The sequence below is a fragment of the Cetorhinus maximus genome, chromosome 19 (assembly GCF_964194155.1).
Source record: "Cetorhinus maximus chromosome 19, sCetMax3.hap1.1, whole genome shotgun sequence".
NCBI classification, from domain to species: Eukaryota; Metazoa; Chordata; class Chondrichthyes; order Lamniformes; family Cetorhinidae; genus Cetorhinus; species Cetorhinus maximus.
The window spans coordinates 64,608,254-64,633,222 of record NC_135897.1 but is presented as its reverse complement, the minus strand read 5'-3'; the positions used below and the strand labels follow the sequence as shown (position 1 = coordinate 64,633,222).

The 24,969-nt window shown below is 39.8% G+C and overlaps 1 protein-coding gene and 1 long non-coding RNA gene across 3 annotated transcripts in view; both read left to right on the top strand.

Moving 5' to 3' along the window:
• The window catches only part of LOC144693858 (uncharacterized), a 136,086-nt gene extending 111,787 nt beyond the window's left edge, over positions 1–24,299 (top strand). Inside the window, exon 3 of one of the 2 annotated variants that reach the window (XR_013579609.1) lies at positions 23,506–24,299. This is a non-coding gene — a long non-coding RNA (uncharacterized LOC144693858). Of the gene's footprint in view, positions 1–11,453; positions 12,293–23,505 lie in introns of those variants that run through there. The other variant, XR_013579610.1, reaches the window with a different exon arrangement.
• Positions 3,761–5,805, top strand: sox2 (SRY-box transcription factor 2). The gene has a single exon (XM_078563962.1). It carries the CDS (start codon positions 3,976–3,978, stop codon positions 4,906–4,908), a length of 933 nt encoding a protein of 310 aa, XP_078420088.1. The 5' UTR covers positions 3,761–3,975; the 3' UTR covers positions 4,909–5,805.
• Positions 24,300–24,969: the final 670 nt, after the last annotated feature.

The window sequence follows — 24,969 nt, the reverse complement described above, 5'->3', positions numbered from 1 at the left end:
TTGTAATAATTAAATTCAAACTAAAGTAGCATACTTGAATGGATGATTTGTGTCCCCTTTTTCTAAGCACGTGTAGTTTTTGTGTGTGGCTGTTATTGGGAAGAACGGAAAAACACCAGAGAGCGGAGTTGCCGTAATTTCCTCTAGGTTTCAAGTACCCTTGTACTCCTTGAATGATATTGTTTACCAGAGTTGAGTCTAAAAGAGTCTGTTGCCTCCCCGTTCCTTTAGACTTTCCATACCACTTGTACGAACCGGAATCGTTAGTGCAGGTATTTGCGCGATAATGATCGAAAGATCTCACATTCCCGCTGAAATGACTGGGCCCAGTGGATACATATATTGCAAAGTAATAACCCATCTCACAAATGTGGCGTAAAAAATGTTTTGGAGTGTGATCATTGGACGTACAGTTGGTGTAAAAGAAAATCCTTCCATTCGCAATATGAAGTGTTTTTTTTTGCATGGAATCGTTGGGTAGATAATAGTCCTACACAGGTGCTGTTCACTTTTGAACTTCTATCAGGTGGCAATTTTATTATTTGACATTTCTAAACCACAATTTAGTTTTAGCATTTTGGATATTTTGTTGCACAATTAGTGCAGTGTCTAACTTCTGTTTACCAATTTACACTGAAATATGTTTAGAGTCAGTAGCCTTGGCTTTCGGGGTGCAAAGCAATTTATCCGTATTTTTGTTTTAATTTAGCTTCTAGCATTACTCGCATTTTTTTTGTTAAATGTTGCACTACCTACCTGGAACATTTGCCAGAAACTGTTCGAAATACATGAGAAAGAAAAGATGGTTGTGGCGAATCAATAAGGAATAGTTTATCCCCGTCAGTAGAATGATGCCTGTATTATTTATCAAACGGGTACAGGGGATTTTCCAGATTCTAATGAAAAGTTTCCTGGTTTGGAAACAGCTGGTTGAGGACCATTGGCTTTAGATAATTTTTACTTAGCAAAATTTAAATTTTTGGCGTTTTCAGTTGACATTTTGCAGAAATTGAGTTATCAAGGCGGCAATTATTTCACGGGGAGATAAAACGCTCAGAGCTTTAACTGTCAAATAGGCCTTTTCAAATTTTAATTACAAAATAAAATTAGTCTGCTCCCTCGGATGGGTTGTGAGTGGTTAAACAGTGCTTCCCAATACCGGTGGCCGTCAAACTCTGTGCTAATTAGCAATGATGAGAAATTCCAGTTAACAAGGACATTCTCCTACACTCTACTGGATCCCCGCTGTTCGCCTTCATTTCCATAAGAAGATTATAGTGGAGGGGACACACTCAAATGCAGATGCGAAACGTTTTTAACAAGCATCATAATAGTCAGATGCTTGGCTAGTTCTCACCCAATTACCGCAAAGTTAAATCTCCATTTGCATCGAAAGACAAAATAAGAAATAGTTCTGTTAAATCTCTCAATTTCTGTCTTTAATTGCAAAAGTAGTTAAAAGAAATGTTTTTTCTTAATAAAAATACAGCCATAAACGATTCATATATATTATATATAAACTGTGGCTCTAATTGCAAAATGACTTTGCACGTATCTGTTTTATTATTACATGTATCTGTATTCACACAGATCCACTGGGAATATTTTTTTATTTCAATTAGATTGTTTGTATATCACCATGCATCAGTTATCTATTTATTACCATTATCAATCAAACACTTCACACCCACACCCTCCTTTTTTGAACGTTAATTATACGTAAGGTCGTAAAATAATGTTATCAACGAGCAAGGCATAAACAATAGCAGCAAGAAATTGATTTAAGCGCCCTTTCTATTGTTTGATTAATCATAATTCACTTACACCATAAATTAAATAATATGCACTTACTTTTATTCCTTCTAGCCGAATAGAAATCTAATTTAACTAGTCCTTTTGAAATAAAGATGAAATGAATCAGAAAATGCAATTCGTTTAAGAGGAAATATTTTCTTTTTAGCAGTTAGCTAATTCACAATACGGATTGATCGCAACTCCGTAGGTTTGTTTGATAAATTAGTATTTGTTCTTGCTTAGTAGCGATTTTCTAAATGGCAGAGTAAAAGTGGTATCATTGAAGCGATGTTGCCAGCAGACGGCGATATTAACACACGCCACACTCTGCGTGTAACTCCCAGTTCTATTACAAAGGGAAGTAATTTGCAATATAAACGAATAATGTATTACTATTCTTATAGGTTACAAATGTATTACGGATGGCGAAAACAAGATAACAAGGTTCGCAAATACGTTTGCATGTGGTGCTGTTGCCATCATGTACGGCTGTTTACCCGTAAAAAAAAATTAGACTTTGTGGCTATCGAATGTATTCTGCTCAAATTACATACATTATTCTGCTCAACCAAAAGATCAGGTCTCTGCCGTAAACTGACAAACTGAAATAACAAATCTAACGAACGAAAAAAAGATATGCACCAAATGTGTTTGTTTTAATTAGAGAGCCCGTCGGTTTCTTTTTAAAGAAACAACTTCTTTTGCGGCTGAACGGAAAAATAGTGATCTTTCAAGTACCATAAACACTGAAATACCATTAGTCTTTTTATTTGTGTTCAAGTGCATTTTAGTGAAAAGATCCAAACAACGGTGTGGAAGTAAACTTATACCAGTCTTTGTTAGCTACAGTGTACTGACAACAAGGGGAACAAAACTACCTATTTGTAATGGACGTGCTAGTCTTTATATTGACATTGATGTTTTCCCTATTCAAATTCCTACATTCGGTCAAAGAAGGCTTGATTAAATTTCAATCCGTGTGTTAACAAAAATCAAGAAAACAAAACATAAAATTCAAGCAAAAAAATGTATGATTGCGCCCTCCTAAGACACGTGCATTCGTTCGAGGTCCGTTTGTTACTTTTTAAAAATGTGATTGATAGTATTCTGACTCAAGAATTGCGAAACTTCAAAATGGAGCGAAAGAAAACTGGAACAACGGGATTATAGCGACTGTCCTCACCGAGACCCTTTATTTAGAATTATCTAGCCGTTGAATCATGGTTCAGAAGGATTGATTTAGTTGTTTCAAGAAACTAAATTATTCATCTTAGCTTTCCACCCAAAATTGCCCACAAAATGTCTTGTTGCAGAATGTTAGTTGTGCAAAAACACAGGAGCAATGTTAGTCATTGATTTGAATCGCCGTTGATTTCGCTTCATACGACTAATCTATAAATGAGTGGAGCTTATTCTGCGGTGATTTTTTCCCCCTCCCTCCCCCCCTCCTCTCCCTCTCTCTGTGAATACGGACCGATGCCGTTGCTAAGGGAACTTTTCAGGCTTGAATATAGGACGCGCCAGTTTGTTGTTGGGAGAGGAGGAGGAGGGGAGGTGGGGGGACGGTGGTGGTGGTGGTGTAAGCAGGCGGAGTTTGATTGACAGCGAGCGGAGCTGTCACTCAAGCGCCGGCGGGGACAGACACCTGCAGCGGCGGCGCCATTTTCCGGCCTCTTCCTCCCAACAGCGCAGGTGACGGAAGAGCTTAATGAGATGCGCAGGCCGCTGATTGGCCGGCCGGCTTCTTTTTCGGGAGTGGGGGGGTGGTGGTGGGCCGTGGATGGAGGCCCCGCCCCTTTCCTCGCTCTGCTGCTAAGAGGCGCGCGGGACCTCCGGGACACGCCCCCTATTATGCAAATCGAGCCGGGCGAGCTGTCAGTCTGGGGCCGCGGGCCCTTCTGATTGGCTGCAGCAAAGCCATTTATTGTCTGACAGCCCCCATCACATGGATGGTTGTCTATTAACTTGTTCAAAAAAGTATCAGGAGTTGTCAGGCTCTGCTCTCTTTCCCTCTCCACTGGAAAGTGCCAGTTGTTTGGTTTCTATAAGTTGCAAGAGTAACGAAAATATAACAAATTCCACGTTCGTTCCTTACTTTTTGTTTCGGACTGAACAAGAAAAGTTTCTTTTCTTTCAACCAAAAAAAAAAGACATATAAAAAGCTCTCAGACATCAGGTTGAATGTACAACATGATGGAAACCGATCTCAAACCGCCCGCCCCACAACAAACTTCGGGGGGAACGGGCAACTCCAACTCGGCGGGAAACAACGCGAAAAACAGTCCCGACAGGGTCAAGAGACCCATGAACGCGTTTATGGTCTGGTCCAGAGGACAGCGGCGGAAAATGGCCCAAGAAAACCCCAAAATGCACAACTCGGAGATCAGCAAGAGGCTCGGGGCGGAGTGGAAACTTTTATCCGAGGCCGAGAAGAGGCCGTTCATCGACGAGGCGAAGCGGCTGCGAGCCCTGCACATGAAGGAGCACCCGGATTATAAATATCGGCCCCGGAGGAAAACCAAGACCCTGATGAAAAAGGACAAGTACACTCTGCCTGGCGGCCTGCTGGCGCCCGGCGCCAGTGCTATGAACGCCGGGGTCGGAGTCGGAGTCGGCGCTGGAGTCAACCAGAGGATGGACGGTTACGCGCACATGAACGGCTGGACGAACGGAGGCTACAGCATGATGCAGGAGCAGCTCGGCTACTCTCAGCACCAGGGCCTGAACGCTCACAACGTGGCCCAGATGCAGCAGATGCACCGCTATGATATGAGCGCGCTGCAATACAACTCAATGACCAGCGCTCAGACCTACATGAACGGCTCGCCCACCTACAGCATGTCCCCAGCCTACACGCAGCAAAGCACAGGTATGGCTCTGGGATCAATGGGATCGGTGGTTAAGTCAGAGTCGAGCACAAGCCCCCCAGTCACCACTCACTCTCGGGGTCCACCGTGTCAGGGGGACCTACGGGACATGATTAGCATGTACCTGCCCGGAGCTGAGGTGCCCGAGCCCACCGCCCAGAGTAGACTGCATATGCCCCAACATTACCAGAGCGCACCTGTCCCAGGGACGGGCATAAACGGCACACTTCCTCTAACACATATGTAAAACTGTAAACAAACAAAACTCAAAAATCGGACTTCTTTGGACTATTTTTGTACAGAATAATACATGCAGAAAGAACTTGTATAGAACCATGGGCGGGGGAGGGGGGAGGGGGGGACTTAATACTTAAAACAATTATAGTCCTATGATTCCCTGGTAGAAACTTTGCAAAAAGTTTGCAAGAGTCTTTACCGGTAATATTTTAGAGCTAGTCTCGGTTAGGAAAAAAAAAGTTTTATTATACATGCCACTTTTTTGTACAGTATTTATCAAGAAAAACGGCAATCAAAATGTCCACAGTTTGTAAACTGAGAAATTGCCAATTTTTATAACAGTTCGCAAGTGTAAGCTTCTGTACATTTGCTCTTGTTAACATAATGCAAAGAAGGATGGGAAAAGAGTGGCTGGAAATGGGGCATTTTCATTGTTTGGGTATTCTACGAAAGTGAAGCGATTGAGTCATCGATTTTACGAACTGTTGTGTGGAGTTTTCACGAAAACGGGCGAAATTTTAGATTGTACTAAATTTTTGTTTTTTTACTCATTGTTAAAAGCAGCAAAATAAGGCCTGCAGGTCAAAACCCTTGTTAATTAATTTATAGTCATGTTGTTTTTCATATTTTCATCTTGTTCCGAAACTGAAAACATGAAGTTACTGTGTTTGAATTATTTTCTTATGGTTTGTAATATTTCTGTAAATTTATTGTGACGATATTTTAAGTTTTCTCATTTTCCGTAGTGTATTGTGCAACTCGGCTCTGTATTATTTGAATCAGTCTGCCGACCAGTCCATGTATATAATTAACTAATACAGCCTTATAACAGAACATTTCGACCTTACGTTTTTTTTCCATTATGCAGAGTTTGAGATGAATAAATTTTGCAAATTTAGACACTTGAGTTCCATTTGAGTTGTGTAGTTATTTTACTGCTCTCTGCTTTCGCAAACCTTCATTACGTATTCGCAGTTGGGCTAGTAGAGAAGCTAAAACAAAGGTGCCTGAATTTGAATGAGTTATAAAGACAAATCCCGACTTTATATCTGTTCGTAACAATTAAATTCTAGCCTGTTGCTCCTCTGTAACTGAAGTTAGTTCAACCCTTAATTTTCACTTTGTGTTGTAAAGTGAGCGAGTTTATACCCCTCCCCCACAACACTGGCAATAAAACAAAATCAACTTTTGACCTGTTTCGGACCTATTAACGCATGATGCCTCTGATCAACACGGATCTTAATTTACATTTAAGAGCGAGGAATCAAAGTAATCAATTAATAGAGGCCCGATCTTTGGCTTTGCTACTTGTTGAGCTCAAACAACCAAGCAAAATTGATTTAAGTTGGTTATTTCTAAAATATAGCACAGTAGCGTTCAGCTCAACAAATTGTATACACTACGTTTACTTAACATTTCTTTCCTAAATATGAATATTTGTTGGGAATATATCAAGAGAGGGTTGTTTGGAAAGTCTTGATTTTATGTCTAAAACACCATCTTTGTATTCGGCGATCAAAAAAAAGCACGGGGAAGTTGAGAGAAACTGGAAGTTGTGTGAAAGCGCGTGAAGGGAGGCTTTTGCGCAGAATGTCGAGTTTTTTTTTGCTCTAATCCTGTTTCTGTATTCCCAGCGGGGGTTGGAGATTGACTCTGCACAGTAGCGCAGTTTGGATAAACTGCGTTAGATATGGACTCTCGGCATCAGTCAAATTCTCGAGGCTTGCAGTAAAGAAAAGAAATACTGACACATGCAGGAAGGTTCTGAACTCTTCCCCACCGTGATCCCTCCGTAAATCCTTTAATGTTTGGAACGGTTTGGAGAGAACGCGAATGTTCTCTCTGCTGCGTCAGAATTAGTTACAATGATGATCGTGGTAATTTAACTCCATTACTGCAGGAAATTATAAGCGTCCTATTACTGTTCCATTTTAGTAAATTATAGGCCGTAGTTTTTTTGGCAATAATTCTACTTTTTGTTATATGTATTAAACACGAAGCACAGCACTTTGGACCACATGATTTCGGATCCTATGAAGTTAGTATCGTTTATTGCAGTCTGACCTTTAGGAATAGAAACGAGAATTAAAAAAAACACTCCACGGACGTTGCTGACCACAAAGCCCGGGTCTAATTTTTTTTTTGCTGAATTATGATATATTGGATTTGCTGATGAAATTCTATTCTATTCCTGATGAAAGCCGAGTCTGGATACTTTTCACTGGAGCAGAGAAGCCCAGTACAGAGCTCTCGATTTGAGAGACTTGCGATTTAAGATCCATTTGCAAAAATTGGAATAAAATTTAAAAACTGTTGATGACCCAGAGGAAGAGGGATGCAGCTAGTTTGTCATACTTTAATCTGCCCCATGATTTTAAATTTTTGGAAGTGTTATTTTCTAAAGGAATCGGGAATCCTGGAAAGAAGGGACTAGCAAATTTTACAACTACTTGAGAACTGGGAGGAGTTTAGTAACAGGTACACATACACTATTGTCCCTTTTTAAAGACCCTGTTAAACAGAGGCCCGGGTTTTTTTCGTGGCACCAAAGGAATTTGCAGAATTGCACAGCATGTGTGATGCATATAGGGATTATTCATGCGGTGATGGCCGCAATTGGCCTCTCATGTACATAAGAAAGAAATGTTTTGAATATGGTCTTAACGGCCCTGCCGTTCATTTGAAAGTAGTTGTGTAACAATTATGACATAAATTATACATTGGAAAACTTGCCTCTTCTAGCGCTGACCCAAGTGGCTCCTACACAGATGCAGTAAAATTTTGTTTTCCACTTTTTATGATGAAATTCTAATCTCTAATTTGCCACTATAAACGAGGAGTGAATAAAGTAACACTGTGATTACCCAATGTGATTTGCGTTAGAGTGCAGCATAAAACAATTGATTTGTCCAACTTTTTTGAGGACCATGTGTGTTCTTTTTTCCATATTAAACGATTCCTTAAGCCCTTTAAGATTGGTAGCGAACGCATTTCAACGAGAGTATGGAGAGTCCTCTGCCACCTGAATATTTCCATTCCAGATTATATTCCACATTTTCCAGGCGAAACTAAGACATTTTACCATTATCTGGTGCAAGGGAAAGGGTAATTTTATATTTGTTGTGTTATCCAAACAGATCAGTTTATCCCTAGCGAAGCTTAGACTCAGTTGCCAACCGTGTCAAACGCGTCTTTGCCGGACAGGGCCAGACAGCTTTGGTCAAATTAATTATTGATCAAACCTATAGACGCAATCGTGGTCAGACTATTCTGAAGACAGTTTAACGTCCGACCCAGATGATCTTTGTCGCAAATTAATAAACTCATATGAATACAAACATAGATTAAAAATAGAAAATAAAGAGCATCACAAAAGCCAAATGCATCATATTTAAATGTCTGCCGATTATTGGATAGCTTCTGATTTTCTATTTTCTTATAATGCGACATTTATATTTATCATAAATGTGTCTGATTTTCCATGGCCCGAATGCACCATAAACAAATATATTTCGGTATAAAGCCATGGTACTTGTTGAGTGAGATTACCTGACAATAATATACATTGAATGAGGACAGATAAGCTAACGGAACATGAACTAATAATTACAATGCTGAATTAAATCAGCTAGGGGGTCTCAATCGAGACCTTTGTATAGTGGTCCATTGAGGGTTCCAGCTGACAGCTTTTTGACAGAAAATAGCCTAAAACCTGCATAGTGCCTCGGAGGGACAAGCGATACCGCTAAAGTGGAAGTGTGATGGGATTCCCATTTAAAGCCATTACATGGTGACAATTAAACACCGCCTTTATGCCAGCAAGGTTTAACTTTCAGTAACTCGCCAACACTCCGATAAACCCGAGGAGGCGCAGTAAATAAAGGCAATTCAGATCGTGGAGATCTCTGCTTCGTCTAAAGATTGGAAAAGAAGATGCAACTTTCAACGCGTCAATAGGGGATCATAGAGAACATCCACCCGACCCTAAGGGCTTGGTTATGGTGCAACAGGTGCCATCATTCAATCAATTCAGAATTCTTCATTGGTTGTTTCCCGAAATGCAGAGTTTTCATGAAATCCTGAATGAGTTGCATCTGTCATCTGCAGAGTGGGACACTTTCTCGCACTTTGTAAAAATACAATTTTCCCTTCGAGACAAAAAAAAACATTTTTTTATTTACAATCGTGTCGTTTCTCCAACCAATGTTTTATGCGTAGTGCAAAATGCGAATGTTATTGAAACTCTTATTACTGTGCAGCCGAATGCTGAAGGGAGGCGAGAGAAACTTTAAATCTATTATAGATTCTGATTGGGCCCCAAATTCATATCTTGCCTTAGGTTGTCTGCATGTCTAGAAATTTAATTAGTCGATTAACCAGACCTTTTGTTGGTTAACTTTAATCTCTTAATTTAACACCTCAGAGAGCTAGCTAAAGAAAACATGGCGCAGACGTATTAGCACCACGAATGGAGTGTCATAGCGATTCTCCTTATTAAACTACATTTGGCAGTTTGTAGGCCCAACTAATTGCTGAATTATAACTGAACGATGTAAACTACCGCCTCCACCCCAGTTTACATCTTGCAATTCCTCCATCAATCAAGCAGTTGCAACTGCAGGAGCGGTTAGGCAGAAATAAAGGAGCGACTTCTCCCGGGCTGGTAATGAATAATAAAACCTTATATAAAGGATGCCGTGTTATGTTTATTTATGCTGTTTTCAGTAAAGCGATTTTATACAAACACCAGAAGATCTAAAACAGTGCGAGTCATTGCGGTTGACATATTAATTCAAGCATTCTAATTTAAGATTTTCCCCCTTTTTTGAGACCCTTTGCGAACATGGGAAAGATAAAAAGAAGCGGTGGTCCTATCAGGAGTTTGAGTCGAGTCTTCTCTGGCAACGGGGACAGGTTCACACCCTGACGTCATCGCCCTCTGCTAGTTGGCTCCCAGTTTCCCACGGCTCAGGATCCAGAATGCCCCCTCCCACCCTCAGGAGTTAAAGTACATTTCCTTTAAAGATAGCTCATAGCATTTTACTGATCCCCCTTCCTGACGCTGTGCATTCATGCTGGCGTACAAACCCTTCGTGGGTGTAAAAGTTGAAAATGTTGCGCCATGGCTCTGTTTAATGGGATCTCTCCAAACTTTGTTACTTTGAATGTATCAGGTTCAGTGTTTGTAGTTATCTGCGTGAATTCCCACAAAGCAAAACATATTTCTGTTCAAGTTTGGGGGGGGGGGGGGTGGACAACAACAATGTGAGCCGCAAAATTGCCATCGGGCTGGTCTGAAGTGAGCTGTATATCACCAGGCTCACTGCACCATAACCATCAAACCCTGAAGAAAGCGCCTTATGAATGGTCTGAATTGTCCGCAAGAACGCGATGCTTCACAACAAACTCTATCCTGTGGCTTTTTTTCATTTTCACGCCAGGCACTCTGCTTTAACCCCCTCTACACCACATTGCTTTTTAAATACATTACACGCAGCTTTAATAAATTGATATAAAGCGATTAGTAATACCTACTTTCATTAACATATTTTAAGACGAAATGTGAATCGACTTAAACTGACTATATAAATATTTGGATATATATCCACTTCAGTTTAGTAATCTTTTAATCTAATAGATCATTCCCTTTTTTGATCTGTAACCTGTCGCATCAACGACGTAATTCTCGTTTTACCATTTTATAAACGAGCGCAAGGTCAACACATTACATTACAGCTCCAGCTGAAAGTGACAAAAGCAGCCTGAATGTCAGCCTTTGCTGACGGTTGTATCTTGCTGTCGTAATTACACTGCTCGCATTTATTGAAAAAAGCCCCTGCAGTAATTTTATATGTAAGCATCAGTTATAGATTGTGAATTTCCCAGAAATAATATTCATTTTGCTTCTTTCCCGATTTGTATTTTACATCTGCGTTTGAAATTAACGTACAAATCAAAAGTGAGTCTACATGTGGTGACTGTAATTCACGGGGAATATTTTAATTCAAGTAAAAATACATACACTGCTAATTACGGTAACAGCTGACGGACAAGAGAGAACTAGTCAATATTAATATAACAGTGCTCCCTTTTTGACATTAAACAATCATTTCAGGCAGTTAATCAAAGCGTGTGTATTTTTTATATAGGTGACCGTGATAAGTCCGACGTATAATTTGTGCTTCCACAATTCAAATGCGTTGAGTTTTCTGTTGCAGCTGTAGGGGTGAGCAGTGTTTTCACCTCTTAGACATCCGCATGCAAATCACTGGCTTCTGACTTCAGTTGCGTATTAGAATGCCACTGAGCCGAGCAGCACCAGTACCAATCTATATAGTCGGTTGCTGCATATTGGTTTCAAAGTGATAGAAGCACCACACATTCAGCACAAAGCAAATGGACGGAGGGACTTCAAAAAGAAAAGCCAGTCGTCTTTTAAAAGATTTGAGTAAAGTTCTGTGACACTGTGAACATTTGTATTAAAATCGATCTGTTCAATGTCTGTTTAGCGTTTTGTGGAATGTTATTTCTTAAGATTTCTTTTTCAAATTACAGAACTTGGAAATAGCTGGCAGATAGAGGGAAAGTAATTAAGGTATTTAAACAAGCAGTGCATTCCTCCAGAGGACCTTATCAACCAAGAACAGACTCAGCATCCCCTCAATATGCTAATATAGGAAGAGTGACGTCACGGCTACAAGTTGCCTACACCCATTGCGGAAACAAAGTGTGAAGTTCTGTAAATAAAATGATGTTTCCCACTCTCATTATAATCATTTAAGTATAACCTGCAGTGTTTAAAAACGCCACTACCCTACTGTTAAGTGATATTTTGCCGCAATTTGATAGGCGAGGATGTAATAGTTTGTTTGACGGCTATAATTTTAAAAATGAAAAGAAAATGGGAGTAGAATCTAGAATTTAGCACGCAATTAACTTTTAAAGAAGTATTATTGCAGCGAGAGTCCAGGACATCCGGATTCGCTCCACATTATTGTACACAAAATACAATTTAACTTTGCATTTCGTGTGCCTGAGCAATTCATATCCGATTCGGAGTCAATTACTGTAATGCATAAGCTTTCATAATGTTGAAAACTTTTAGCTCAGTTTTATTCCATGAGGCAAAAGTCTGTGCAAAAATTGCTTTTGCCAGCTGCAACGATTGGTTGTGTTTTGTAAGTATGACAATCGGATTCAATATTAAGTACAGCTTTTCCTGAGAAGATACCATTAACTCGCCCGATGGGCCACTATCAGTTAAGTTATGTTGAATTGAATTCTGACGTTGAACATGTATTTAAATAGCTCCTAACATGTTGTGAATCATCATGCATGATTAAAAAAACCTTTTGTTTTATCCAAAATAAAAGGCCATTCATGTGGTGGAAATCAAAATATGAAGGCAGACTTTCTTTTGATTCGCAATACAACAGCCGAACTTCTCAGAAACATTTGCTGATCATTTATTAGTTTACTGTCCAAGGGAAGTGAAATCCTTTGGGTTTTAGTCTGTTAGCTGGTTAATCAAGTACGGCTGCAAAGTAAACGGTGAACACTTTGGAGTTTTGCAGTTCGGGATGACATTTTGGGTAAAAGGAACGGAAGAGTCTGCTTGTGTTACCAGAAGCCCATAAACATATCCATTACAATAAGGCACCACAAAGCCGACCTGTCACAGTGTTACTGGCCAGTTTATGATCATCAACGATTGATTGATTCATACAGTCATCTAGTTCCATACGCTGATCCAGGGAATTGAATAGAAAAAAAACTTTTTACGCCGAACATCTAACAAATTAAACATGGCTCTGTGTCCCTCTATATTTCAGTTGAGGCGATAAGACAGTCAGCCGATTAGAATCAATGATGAAAATAATTATTTCAAATTCATTTTTATGACATTGAAAACTTGCAGTAAGCTAAACGTATTCAAAAGTTTTCTGTTGCAGTGTTCTCTACCATGAGAGGCAACTACATTGAGCCGGAGCATAATGAGAGTTCTTATCCTCGCCCTATCTCAGAACATTTTAAGTAAGACCTTTGTTGAACATTCTCTTATTCGCGCGTTTAAACAAGCGACAGTGTACGATCCCTGTAAAAGACTTAATTTCAACCCACATTATGCAGCCGGGAAGAGGTCGGTTTACTTTAGGCGCCATTATTCAACGGATTATGTATGCATATGGTGTCAAATACAATATGTGACAACGATGTGCAAACTGCTGCTACTGAGCTATTCTGAGTCTACTACAGTTTCCCACTTTGCACCTAAAAGTGCTACTTGATCGCTTTGTATTTCATCTCCAAACACCCCCGGGATTAATCCTCGTTATTAATGCTGGCATTTTGCGTACTAAAGGCCTCTGAAAGGATTTGAAAGTTTGCTTGTTAAACCTGTTTCCTCTCACGACTGATCTAAATTTGCAAATCTTTAATGGATGGCCCGTCAAATTCCAGTTTAAATCAATAAATATTCTAAGCAATTTGATTGGATGGAATGATATTAATGATGGTAAGGTAAACGGTGAAAGATAAACCTCAAACTCTATACACATTGCAAAATATCTATTCGTGCCTTACCACTGTTTAACTTGCTATAAAATATTAAATATAAATAACAGTAATGCATAATAACGCCGTATATTTTGCTTCATGTTTAAACGTTTTGACATATGGCGGGAGATAGATGAATAGATACAACAGATAGACGGCAGACGGAATTACATCCTATTATCCACCAAATTCAGGTGCTCAAAGTTTGTTTATCTTATGGAAAGTTTGAGAAATGTTATAAGTATTCCTTGACCACCTGGATATATTTCCTAGTTCAACTAACCCAAATGTGAGAAATCACTAATTTTAGAAAATATATTTTTATAGATAGCGCCTACTAAAAGTCACTGTCTGGTTGTGTCCAGTAAGAGGGTTCAATCATTTTAATACTTAGTATATATTAAATTGAACTGCGCGGAAACGACTAAAAAGGTTTACAGACTCCACTTCTTTTCCTGGTTACGTGCATTTGCCTCTTATCCAGTGTGGAAATAATGGAGATTAAACGTGTACTGATTTAAAATGTGTATCTTTTCGGTTTGCTCTATATATGGCATCTGTTATTAGAGCGGAGTAAGGGAACAACAATGCTCAACCATAACAGTAATATCGCGATCTCGTACTTTAAACGCTAGCATATTGTTTGATTACTAATTCGAGCTAATGCGATCTTTATGGAAACATAAGAGCGGATAATTGCCTCTTTTTCTGGGCAACAATATAAATCACAATCGCTTTATTATTTAATAACGTCAAACGCTTCGTTGGATTGGCTCCGACAGAGAAGACCTTTTTTCTGCGCAGTGTTGTCGGGAAATACAATGCAGATCTAATTGTGGAGATTTTTGAAGTTGGCTCCTGTAAATGAACAACAGAGATATGGAAGTTCCAACAGATGTCTGCAGTTCTACTCTGACAAACTAAGCCACACACAGACTGACGACCTATAGAAGAATTTTTGCACCGGACGCCTAGCAACAGTCTAAATCTTTCTCAAATACAACCCCTTCCTCGGTTGCTAGAGAGCACTTCAAACTGCAGAAAAGGCTATATTGTGTTAACCAGGGCAGAGCGTTTTGCAAATTTTATTGCACTGTTCTGTACACAGTATGTCATGTAACCCGAAATGTAAAAGGGTAGTTGGAAAGTCGACGTTGTGATTTCCAACGCCTTTTGAACTGAAATTTCAAAGCTTCATTCTAAGTCAAGCTTTGCAATAAACTTACTTCATGCCATATTCTTCAAATATCCCATGATATTATCCCCCAGGTCGCACAAATCTAATCAATGCCTGCTTGGGGAAACAAAAGGTAGATAGGCAGCTTCTGAAATCGTTTTCTGTCAGCCACGGAAGGACATTAATTCGGTCATGCTGTCCTGAGAGTTTTTAGGTAACAACTGTTTGTGAATATGTAATATCAACAGAATGTTCGAATGATCTAAAAAGCGACGTTTTCACTGCACATCGCACCTGTTATCATGTTAACAATGATCGAGTATTGCATTGGTGCAGAGCAGTAGAAACGAACACTTTACATTATTTGTAGAGATTGACAACTCCAAATGAACACATGGCTCTCCTGAACCCTACATTGGCTGTTCGATCCATGAAGTAGATGGCGGATTTCCAATGAACTTAATGGTTGTAGAATCCCAAAGCATTGGGAATACTGCTCACTAATGTTTGGGAAAGATGTAAGAGTTTAATATTTTATTTTGATCTAAAATGCTATCACTACTACAACAGCAAAGCACAGCTGCGTGTGTTTGTGTGTATGGGGGTCGGGGGGGTGGGTGCGGGGGAGGGGGGGGAGGGAGGGGAGCTGGGGCATCTAGGAGGGTGTCACAATTTCTCCAGGATCTACATATCCGTAATTCTGTGTTGTCCCATACTCAGCCGGTACATCGCAGTTATACTGCCCAAAACACGTCAAACTGAGCTGAACAACAATAAGACTCTGAGCATGTTTGGGAGCGAATCACCTGAATGTTACAAGGAGAGTGGTGGGAGCACCAATTCCCTCAAAACAGGATCACCAGTGAGTTAATAAAGCGCCCCAAAGTTCCGAGGCGGACTCATACTGCAGCAGGTGGCAAGCCTAGCGCAGTGGAACCAGTTGTTAAGGGTGGTCTCATAACCCTTGCTTTATATACACTGGAGAACCAGGGCCGCGATCTAACTATCCAGTCATACTGAACCCATCGCGCGTGGATCTGCATCCAAAAACCACAGCGTAATGGCAGACACTGCAAAGAGCATTTGCCAAGTCAAAGACTTACTTCCTCAGTAAAAAAAGAGTAAGAAGGATGCAGCTTCTCGCACGTCACTGTTTTGCTGCTTTTCCAATTCTTTTGTACTGTACTTGGTTCGCCACATGCTTAGAACAATGTGCGCTTTGATACCAGTTCTCACCTCAGCAGGGGTCGCGAAGATGTGTCGCTCGCACCAACCACACATTACTCTTCTATCAAAAATATAGCAGGCTGTCAGGACACAAGGGCTCGATCATTGAAGACACGGCGAATAACCATCAAAAGTTCCCTCAGAATGTTTTTAAAATTCATGTTGCAACATATTCTGCTGATATAAACGTATAAATGTCAAATCGTGACCGGATGCAGAGTTTTAGTGAATAAACTTGTACTATTTGTTAAAAGAGAGGGTACGTTTAAAATACATCTCATTTCTGTTATAGATTCTGCCCAGCTGCCTCACAAGGATGTCAAATAATAGGTAATCGCAAATACATTAACACGCATTAAAATTGGGTATGGGTAAACCTTGGATATGAGGAGTTTCATGCAAGTGCTGGTTACTCTCTATGCCGGTTTGTTGAAGTCTGCATTATTGTCTACTGCACGGTCGACTTTGTGCTAAGTACAGGATACTTTGAATTATATTGAAAATAAACTCACAACTTTTCTGATCGAATTATACATCATACCGCAATCACCAGAAACGGCTGCCCACTTGTACTCGTCTTTTCGCTTCTTATCACAGCTAGACACTAAATTCAGATATATTAATACGGTTTGGAAGGTATCAATGTCACTGAAGGGAACCTAAGAAAAATAATGTGATTTATCTTTGTTTTAACATGCTCAAAACACTATATGAAAACATGAAGCTATTAAACAATGAATCTAAACGAAACTAAGGCGGGGGGTAAATTTTAATCATGTCGCGTTGCTAATTGCATCGTTGCACAGAGTGGATGCCAGGTTTTTTTTTCCAATAGTTGAAATGCAACTGCTCTCAATTATATCTTTAACCAAAGGTGCATCACCTGCTCTCTGCTTATGAAGTATATTGGGTAGAATTTCCCGCTACTATTGGCCAATACCGTTCATTTCATAGAATTATAACATTTTACAGCATAGAAAAAGGCCATTCGGCCCATCGTGTCTGTACCAACTCTTTGAAAGAGCTACCTAATTAGAGAAGTGCCCCCATAATCCTGCATTATTTTACCTTTCAAGTACATATCCAAATCCCTTTTGAAAGTTAGCACTGAATCTGCTTCCGCCACGCTTTCAGGGACTTTATTCACAACCTTGAACGCTTAAGGGAGTGGTCGCATAAAGAACTGTAAATACATTTTAAAAATCGGAAATACTTTCGATCGGAACAAATATTTCATTCTGCCTGAAGCTTTACTTCCTCAACTCGAAGTGTTAACGTGTGTTTTGTACTTTCATGTAAGCACTAACACCTAATGATGGAAAGCGAATCCTAGAACACGTTAAGTAGTTGTTGTAGAGAACATTTTTTTTTAACTTCACAGTGCTGCACATTGTACTACACCGACAGTTATAGACTGGCTACTGCTAAGTGATTATTGATAGGTCCGTCTCAGTGGCCTGACGACTGGCAAATGGTTTGGAACATGCCCAGTGATCTTTTGGACCTTGCTTGCCTCCGAAGTTTCATTCGAGAGTGCTCTAAACAACGGCCATCTGGACTTGGCAGCCCTGAGAAACTCCAACTGGCATCTGTAACAGTAATCTGAACGCTACTGTGTGTGCGCACTATGCAATGAACTGTTCTTCGGGCACCTGCAGTAGATCCGTGGTGCTGGCATACACCCTGTGATACTGTATTTTTTTTTCCAGTTACCCTCTCTCCCTTATCCTTTTCCCTTTCAGTCCCCAGCCTTAGCGCTTCTGTGTGTCAGTGAATGTGAATTACTAGCATGTTCAGGCTTTGTAAATCTGTAACTGAATCAAGGAATGAACCTCAGTAGCAGAGACCTGGAAGGACAGAGATATGCTTATAACCAAGAACGGAAATTTTCAAAATTAAACCAAAACCAGAGAACACTAGGAAACACTGAGCAGGTCAGGCAGCACCTGTCCAGAGAACACAGCACCTAATGTGTAGATGGGTGTAGATCCATCGTTATGATTCTGGCATTTTTGTGTTGTTTTCAGAATTCCAGTATCTACAGTTGTGTCCTTTTATTTTTGTTCATTTCAAGTACTAAGTATGGGGTGCATGTGATGAAGCGCCTCTCGGTTTGAATGCCCCGAGATTAAGTATTGGATATAGTTAAGATGGTGTTTCCTAGAGTTCGCACACAGCTATCACAAACATACGTTGATACTGATCCATAGGTTCAAAATCTGATTGGAAATGCACTCTATTGAATCCACGGAGAAACGCCATGAGGTCGTGACTGTTAAGTGTGAAAGCGGGAGTTTAGTACATGTGACTGCCGCCGACCCCAGCGCCGTGCACTGGATTATTGGGGAATTCGCTGAGATTAACACTTCCTCTTTCTTCCCCAAGCAGTTTACGTTTGGGACGGCGAATGGGGTTTGGGGAGGGTGCGGGTCGTGAGTAAGGATGATAACCCATTTTAGCTAAAAATGTCATTCTGCATCCCACGTTTTATTGTAATGAGTTCTGAATAGTATGAATAAGTAATGAGTATCTGGTGTCTCAGATATTTTCCTATCTTTTCCAAACATCAGAGCTGCTGCGCGGGAAATCAGATTTCCGGTGCGATGGCAGCCGTTAAGTGAACAGGAAAGAATACATAGAGTCTGTATAATTATTTCATTGTTAGTTCCTACAAATTGTTGAAAACTTCTAAACCCATTGAAATGGAGACCCATTTTGAAACAAAGAAGGAACATCATGGTTTCATTTTGAATGTCTGCAGACATTAACACAGACACGCTTCTATCTCCATGTAACTATTGCGAGTACCAGTCGAAGATTTGAGTTGTGGCATTAGCGTTCAATCCCACCCTATATGAAACCTTATTCCTACGGTTTATTTGCAAACTGGTTACCCGCACATCAGGACTAAACTGAGATCATTCGTTCAATTGCATGAAGGATATTAAGGGGGGAGGTGGGGGGTGGGGGGAACGGCTGAGTCCTGTAGGATGGCTTAGCGTTAAACTTAGCATTCACTGGGCAAACGGGCATTTTGAGCGTGAGCAGAGAAAGGTTCACCGTCACTCATCGGAGTCAGGTCCAGTGAAGTCGAGGAAGCCCAGTGTCAGCTGCACGATAAACCTGTTAACAAGGGTTGTCAAATTAGAACTGTTTCCAGTCAGCGTCCACATGTGCTTTTAAAATCAGAACAACATTTGCCATTCAGCAGGGCGTGTCTTTTTGATATCCAGAGAATGGCAAATTTGAAGTTAACGAATCGTTCAAATGCAAAAAGGAAGACTTGCTAAAAGGAGCACACGAAAATATGTTGTGACACTGGGTCCCAGTGGAAGCAGGAAACTCCCAGGCAACAAATAGGGTGATTTTAAATATACTAAGTGATTGTCTTGATCGAAATGAGTTATCTTCAAACCCATTCAACACGTGAACGGGGCAGATAGCGGATACCCCCGCAGGTGCACCTTCTTACACTGTCATCCGGACATTAACGTAGATCACTCTCAGTCCGTTTGATCGGGGCCTTTAAAATCCTATAAAACTGCCTGCGACCAAATGCCAGACTAGTATTTTCTTGAAGAATGCCTCGAGGGCACGTTCTTTGCAGCTTTAAAGATCTGCTGGAGGTACGACAAGCCTTTGCTGCGAGTGTATGAGCATGTCAGCTTTCACTAGCGATCAGGTTGCACGGAGCTGACCATTTAGCAATACCTGCACCCTTTGTTTTGTGTACGATTCAAGATATTATTGTGCAATCAATTCTGGCACTTCTGAATAACTGGGCCGCTACTGAACTATTGAAAGATGTGTTATGCCATAAATAAAGCATAAATTTCTTTGGCGTTGTGTTACTAATTAATATGCATGCTTGTGACGTTTGCATATTTCTTTACAACTTCGCAATTGGACGTTGTTACAAATTTCCCTCGGTTACAAATGCACCAACAACTTTTTGACGGACCAACTTGAAATAAATAGCAATAACAAATTAGGATAAACACTATTCCAGATAAGAGCACGCCTCGCTCACTCTAATTGTTATCGCTCCTTCAAAAGCTTACAAAAGGATGCTGTCATCCTTAACCCTTTGTCAAGCTGTCAATACCATGTTGATGTTCCTGCAGTTGCCCATTTAAAAAAAACCTACCCGCATTTTGTCAAGGAATTCTTACACCGTTTTAATAAATCGATTTTGGAAACTTTAATCAAATAGGCACGTGACTTTACTGGGAGCAGCTGAATTGATGAAAGGGCTGGGACTGTCCGTTCTGCTGATCCATGAGCTGTAGTTTCAAAGTGTCATAAATCATACCATCTAACTTTACATAATGCAATTATTAATCTGTTTAAAGTGAGCTATGATGCGAAATCATATATTTTTGGAATGGTTGCCAAAGAAGACGTCGGCTTATTCTAATGTTAGATAATAGTCATGACACGGTATTCAGTACATTCATTTAGATGGGGTTAAAATGGAAGCTTTTGGAAATTGGTTTTTTAGGATGTTTTAAAGTTCGATCCTATTCAATGCATTAAATTCCATTTGTCTTCAGAGAAACAGGCGCGCTGTGAGCTGTAACTAGCTCACATTTGCATACCCGGGGACATTGAGGAACAGATAAGGATTGTTGTAAGACTGCACATCCAACCCGAAGAAGCAGTAATGGTCTGATATAATCAGTTACATTTAAACGCGTGTCTGAAAACTTTACTGCTTCACAAAGTATCCTAACCATCACCGCTATCCCTGTCACAACCAGACTCAAAAAACAATCGTGATACTGGACGCAGACAGCCATACAGAATCCCATATTAGCTTGGGTGAATAGAAAGAGGAGATTTTACAACACCGGCCCCCATTGTTCCCCAGATCCCTCCCAATTTCAGGCTTGACTTGCACATCCAAAGTTTGTTTGTTAATGACGCCGTTACCATCTGCCTCGTTCTACTTTCCAAAAGAAATAAATCTCTCTTAAATTTGTCAAGCATTACTTTTTTTTTAAAAGAAAAAAACAAATTATATTTAAAGCAATTTAAAACAAAGGGAACATTTGAATCTTTCCCTGACACTTGCACGTTAACCGTTACGCAATGATATATTCAGTCGAAACAAAATGGCATCGAAAGTTCAGAAGTTGACGGTTCCGATTTCCAAATCACGGTTTTATTTTTAAAACGTAACGGGTCATAAACTAATGTCCCACACACTTCCCTGAATTTGACTTGAAACGGGAACGTTAGCAAAGTAGCCATAAATTAGGCAGTGCGGCAGACTGGGTGATCATTCAAGAGACTAAATGAATAAACTCAAAGGAAAGGCTTGTCACTATTTTACCCTTCATCTTCGCGCAAAAAAAAATAGACCGAAATCTGTTCCCTAGCTTGCTGAACCTAAACGTCGTAGGAGTTTCGCATTTTGCGTCTGTTTGCGAGTAATGTCATCTCAACGATTTGGTGTCTTTTGCATTGAAAAGCGATTGAGGTCTTGTGTGCTTTTCGCATAAAAGCTTGACAAAAGTTGAGATGGTTTATGTATTGGCCCCACAATGGCTCTATTTATCCGCTGCGCACAGCCTGAGCCTTCAGTGCATTGGAAAACGGAGTCAAACTCAACCCCGATCGCGTGGTCTTGTTTACAACCCCAGTAACCCAGAGAAAGCCATGAAAGAAATGAAAACGATGTACATACAGAAAATGCATAGTTCATTTCTTTGTGCAAAAGTTAGAAAAAATCCTTGGCAGCTTAATAGGGGAAGAGGGCAGTCGCATCCTATATTCATCAACTTTGAAGCAGATGGTATTTCGTGTTGCTTTTTCAGTTCCCACTTGTTGATCTGCTACACCAGATCGATCTTTCCCCGTTTTGCGTCGACGTTTCAAATTTGCACAAATGCCACACAAATTAAAACTGTTAAATTCTCAAATTAAGATGCAATGTTTAAGCACTGTTGCAACCAGCCAATGAGAAGGATGGGTCATGTGCGACAAGCTGTGATTTCCCTTAACAATTCAACAGTTGGTTTTGAAAAACATTTGCACCAGTTTTTAAAACTTGTGACGATCTGATTTTTTTTTAGTGATTTCCGAATACCGTTAGGGCATGGGCAGCAATTCGTTATAACAGAAGACAATTTCTGCTCATGCACACACATTCAGTTATCAATAGCGTTATTTAAATGCTACCTAACAGATAGAATTCTGTTCCCTTTAACTTTAAAAACACACTGACCAGGAAAACTCAGAAACACTTAACAAACGTTCCTTCACCTGTCTTAGGTGCCAGACACTAATGGGGAAGGTTCTCAAACTGTAATATCAACTCATATGGAGTCTATAGTCAGAAATAAGAATAGGGAAACTTAAGTCTGCTGCGCACTGAGTACGTCTATTTATCAAAACAGTTAATTAATTATGAACTAATTGTATTACAGGGTGGTTATTGAATTATGCACTTTTTGCTGCAACCAAATTCTAAACAATATGTTAATTACATGAAAATTAAACGTACATAAATATCACATTTGATTTGTTTTTGATCATTATCTGAATTACCGTACAATCTACGCGTAAATTTATATAGGAAGGTAAATCTATTTCTTATTAATCACCATGGATTGAATCTTAATGTTAAATTTACTCAATTATTCGCATGACTTCACTTAAACAGTAATTTCTGTTATCCAGCTGTCCACCTATTCTTTAACTACTGCCAGAAGTTGAAACTCGATTATGTTGAATCTATAGTCCCCTTTAGTTTTTCACGACCTGATTAATGCTTCCGTGTGGTCCCTATACAAGCACTGAATCATACTCTTTTTGCCTTCTCTGTCGTAGACAGCACTGGAATGCAGAGGGGCTCTATCTTCTATTAATCCAAGAGGTTGCTTTGGAACTCTGTAATCAAAGTACAGCACAATTATGAACTCGTGCATGACACCAAACTATCTGTAGCGATACCACTGACTGGTAATTTAACTTCAATATTCAATTCTATTATATGCAAATAACAATGATGTGTTTGAATTTGACTTCGTACATAGAAAATTCTTGGTCCTGTCCATACTTCCTGCTAGGTTTAAAGGTTTGTTTACCAACTTAGTTTACAAGCCTTCCGGACCCAAAGGCCTTCTTAGGCTTCAACTAAATACATTTGATGTGTTCTGGAATTGACCAATATCTGAAATTAAGTTATATGTCCCACAAATCTGCTCTGGAACATTTTGCCCAGGTAATTGATATTGTCAATGACGTAATTACTACATTATAGTCCTTAAGTCTAACTATAAGTATTGCCTATTCCTTGGAGAGTTTCAATCAATGAATTGAATATATGGATTTGCCGCACAATGAAGTGCACATTGTTTACTGAAGAAAACTAGTACAGGCTAAATCATGTCCTGGTTCTGTTTGTGTGTCGAAAAGCGTAATTAATCTGCGTGATTATTTTCCAGTTCACAGACTGGTGTTTGTCTAAAGTGTAATAGTAGAGTACCGTGTTTGTATAATTGCCTTAAATGTAGTTTGCCAGTACTCACTACGTTTGGTCTCCCTCCTGCACACTAGTAAACTGGATTAACTAGCATCAGTGGTGTTGGGCAAAGCCATCGAACTGGGGAACATCATCAAATTTCTCATTAATTTTTACAGGCAGTTGCTGCAGCTCAACTTGAAGCTGGTGTTCCTCTCTGAGCACGACCAGGAAGTTGATGGCCGAAATCTGTTGCAAGAAGACCGCCCTGCAGAAGTACATGCAATCGCTGCGATTCAGGCACTGCACATTATTGTAAATAACGCGGGTTCACACGCTTATCAAGTAACGGCAGAACAACCAAGCCATTTTAATCAAGCGGTTATCGTAACCATCATGGAGATCAGAGCGCTATCACTGTGGGGTTCGTCATTGTGATTCTGCTGGAAGTGACAGCTCTCTGACTAATGGGGACCAGTCAGTGGATGAGATTTCAGTACCCTGGACTAAAATTCACGCATTACCATTTCATTAAAACACACAGAAAGAAAGCATGCCTTTTAAGCAGTTATTAAGACTGATGCCTAATTGTGCAGTCTGGATCCAAAAATAAATTGCAGAGAACTCTGCAAAGTCTTTTTCCGAACCTTCCCCAGTATTGGAAACTAACAGGAATGAACCCTGCGCTCAACTTTTTTGAAACCGTTACTTTAAAGAAAACGATGTGTGAAATATTGTCTTATTTAATATTCCGCAAACGGTAACCGTTTTAGATATAATAGTGAATCTTTTCTCTCTGGCCAGTTCCATCCGCCTTAGCCTTTCAAAGATGACCCAAACAGTATTCTCATACTGACTCATTCAGAATAAAGTAAATTTCTGTTTACGATCATTTTCTCTGGTAAAACAGAGCTGCTGGATCGCCCAGGTTTTTTGTTACCAAATTCCCCTATGCTATAGCTGTTAGAATTACTGATAAAGCAGAAGCAGTGTTAATTGAAGTGTAGCTTTGATTCTTAAACGTGTTCAAATTCAGCTTTGTCTGTAGGATTACAAAAGGTATATTGTGTGTTACTAGAGGATGTAAACTGTTTGGGATTGTATCTCAGTTCCAGAGACAGAAATTTGAATTCTTTAAATTATCTCATTCCCAATGTTTTACTCAAGTGTTCCACTGTTACCTATAAAGGGTGGATATTCACTTAAAGCACCTATAAATCAAAACAAGAGATTCCCCACATCACGAATAGGATATTTTGAACAAATGCAACGTTTGACTTTAAGTTAGAATTTGTTATTCATAATACACAGTAACAAAAGCATTTTAAAGATAAGAGCACATTACATATACTTTAAGTGTAACGACTTCATGTAAATTCTGCGCATGTGGTTAATATCGTTTATATGTTCCTCAAGTTAATTAGTATGTATCTATTTTCCATTTAGGGGAGGGTTATAAACAAGTTTCAAATTAGACTGACAAGAGAATTACCTCAAGACACATTTGTATTAGAGAACACAGCCAGTTTTATGCGCGTTGTCATTTGAAGTTCACACACCGAATCATCCCAAATGGTGAAACCCAAAACTTCCTCAAATGACAACTCACGTTATCATTTTAGGAAAAGGCGGGCTGAAGGTCT

Bases quoted from the DNA above. Each gene is read 5' to 3' on its own strand.
- sox2 (XM_078563962.1), top strand. From the start codon at position 3,976: ATGTACAACATGATGGAAACCGATCTCAAACCGCCCGCCCCACAACAA.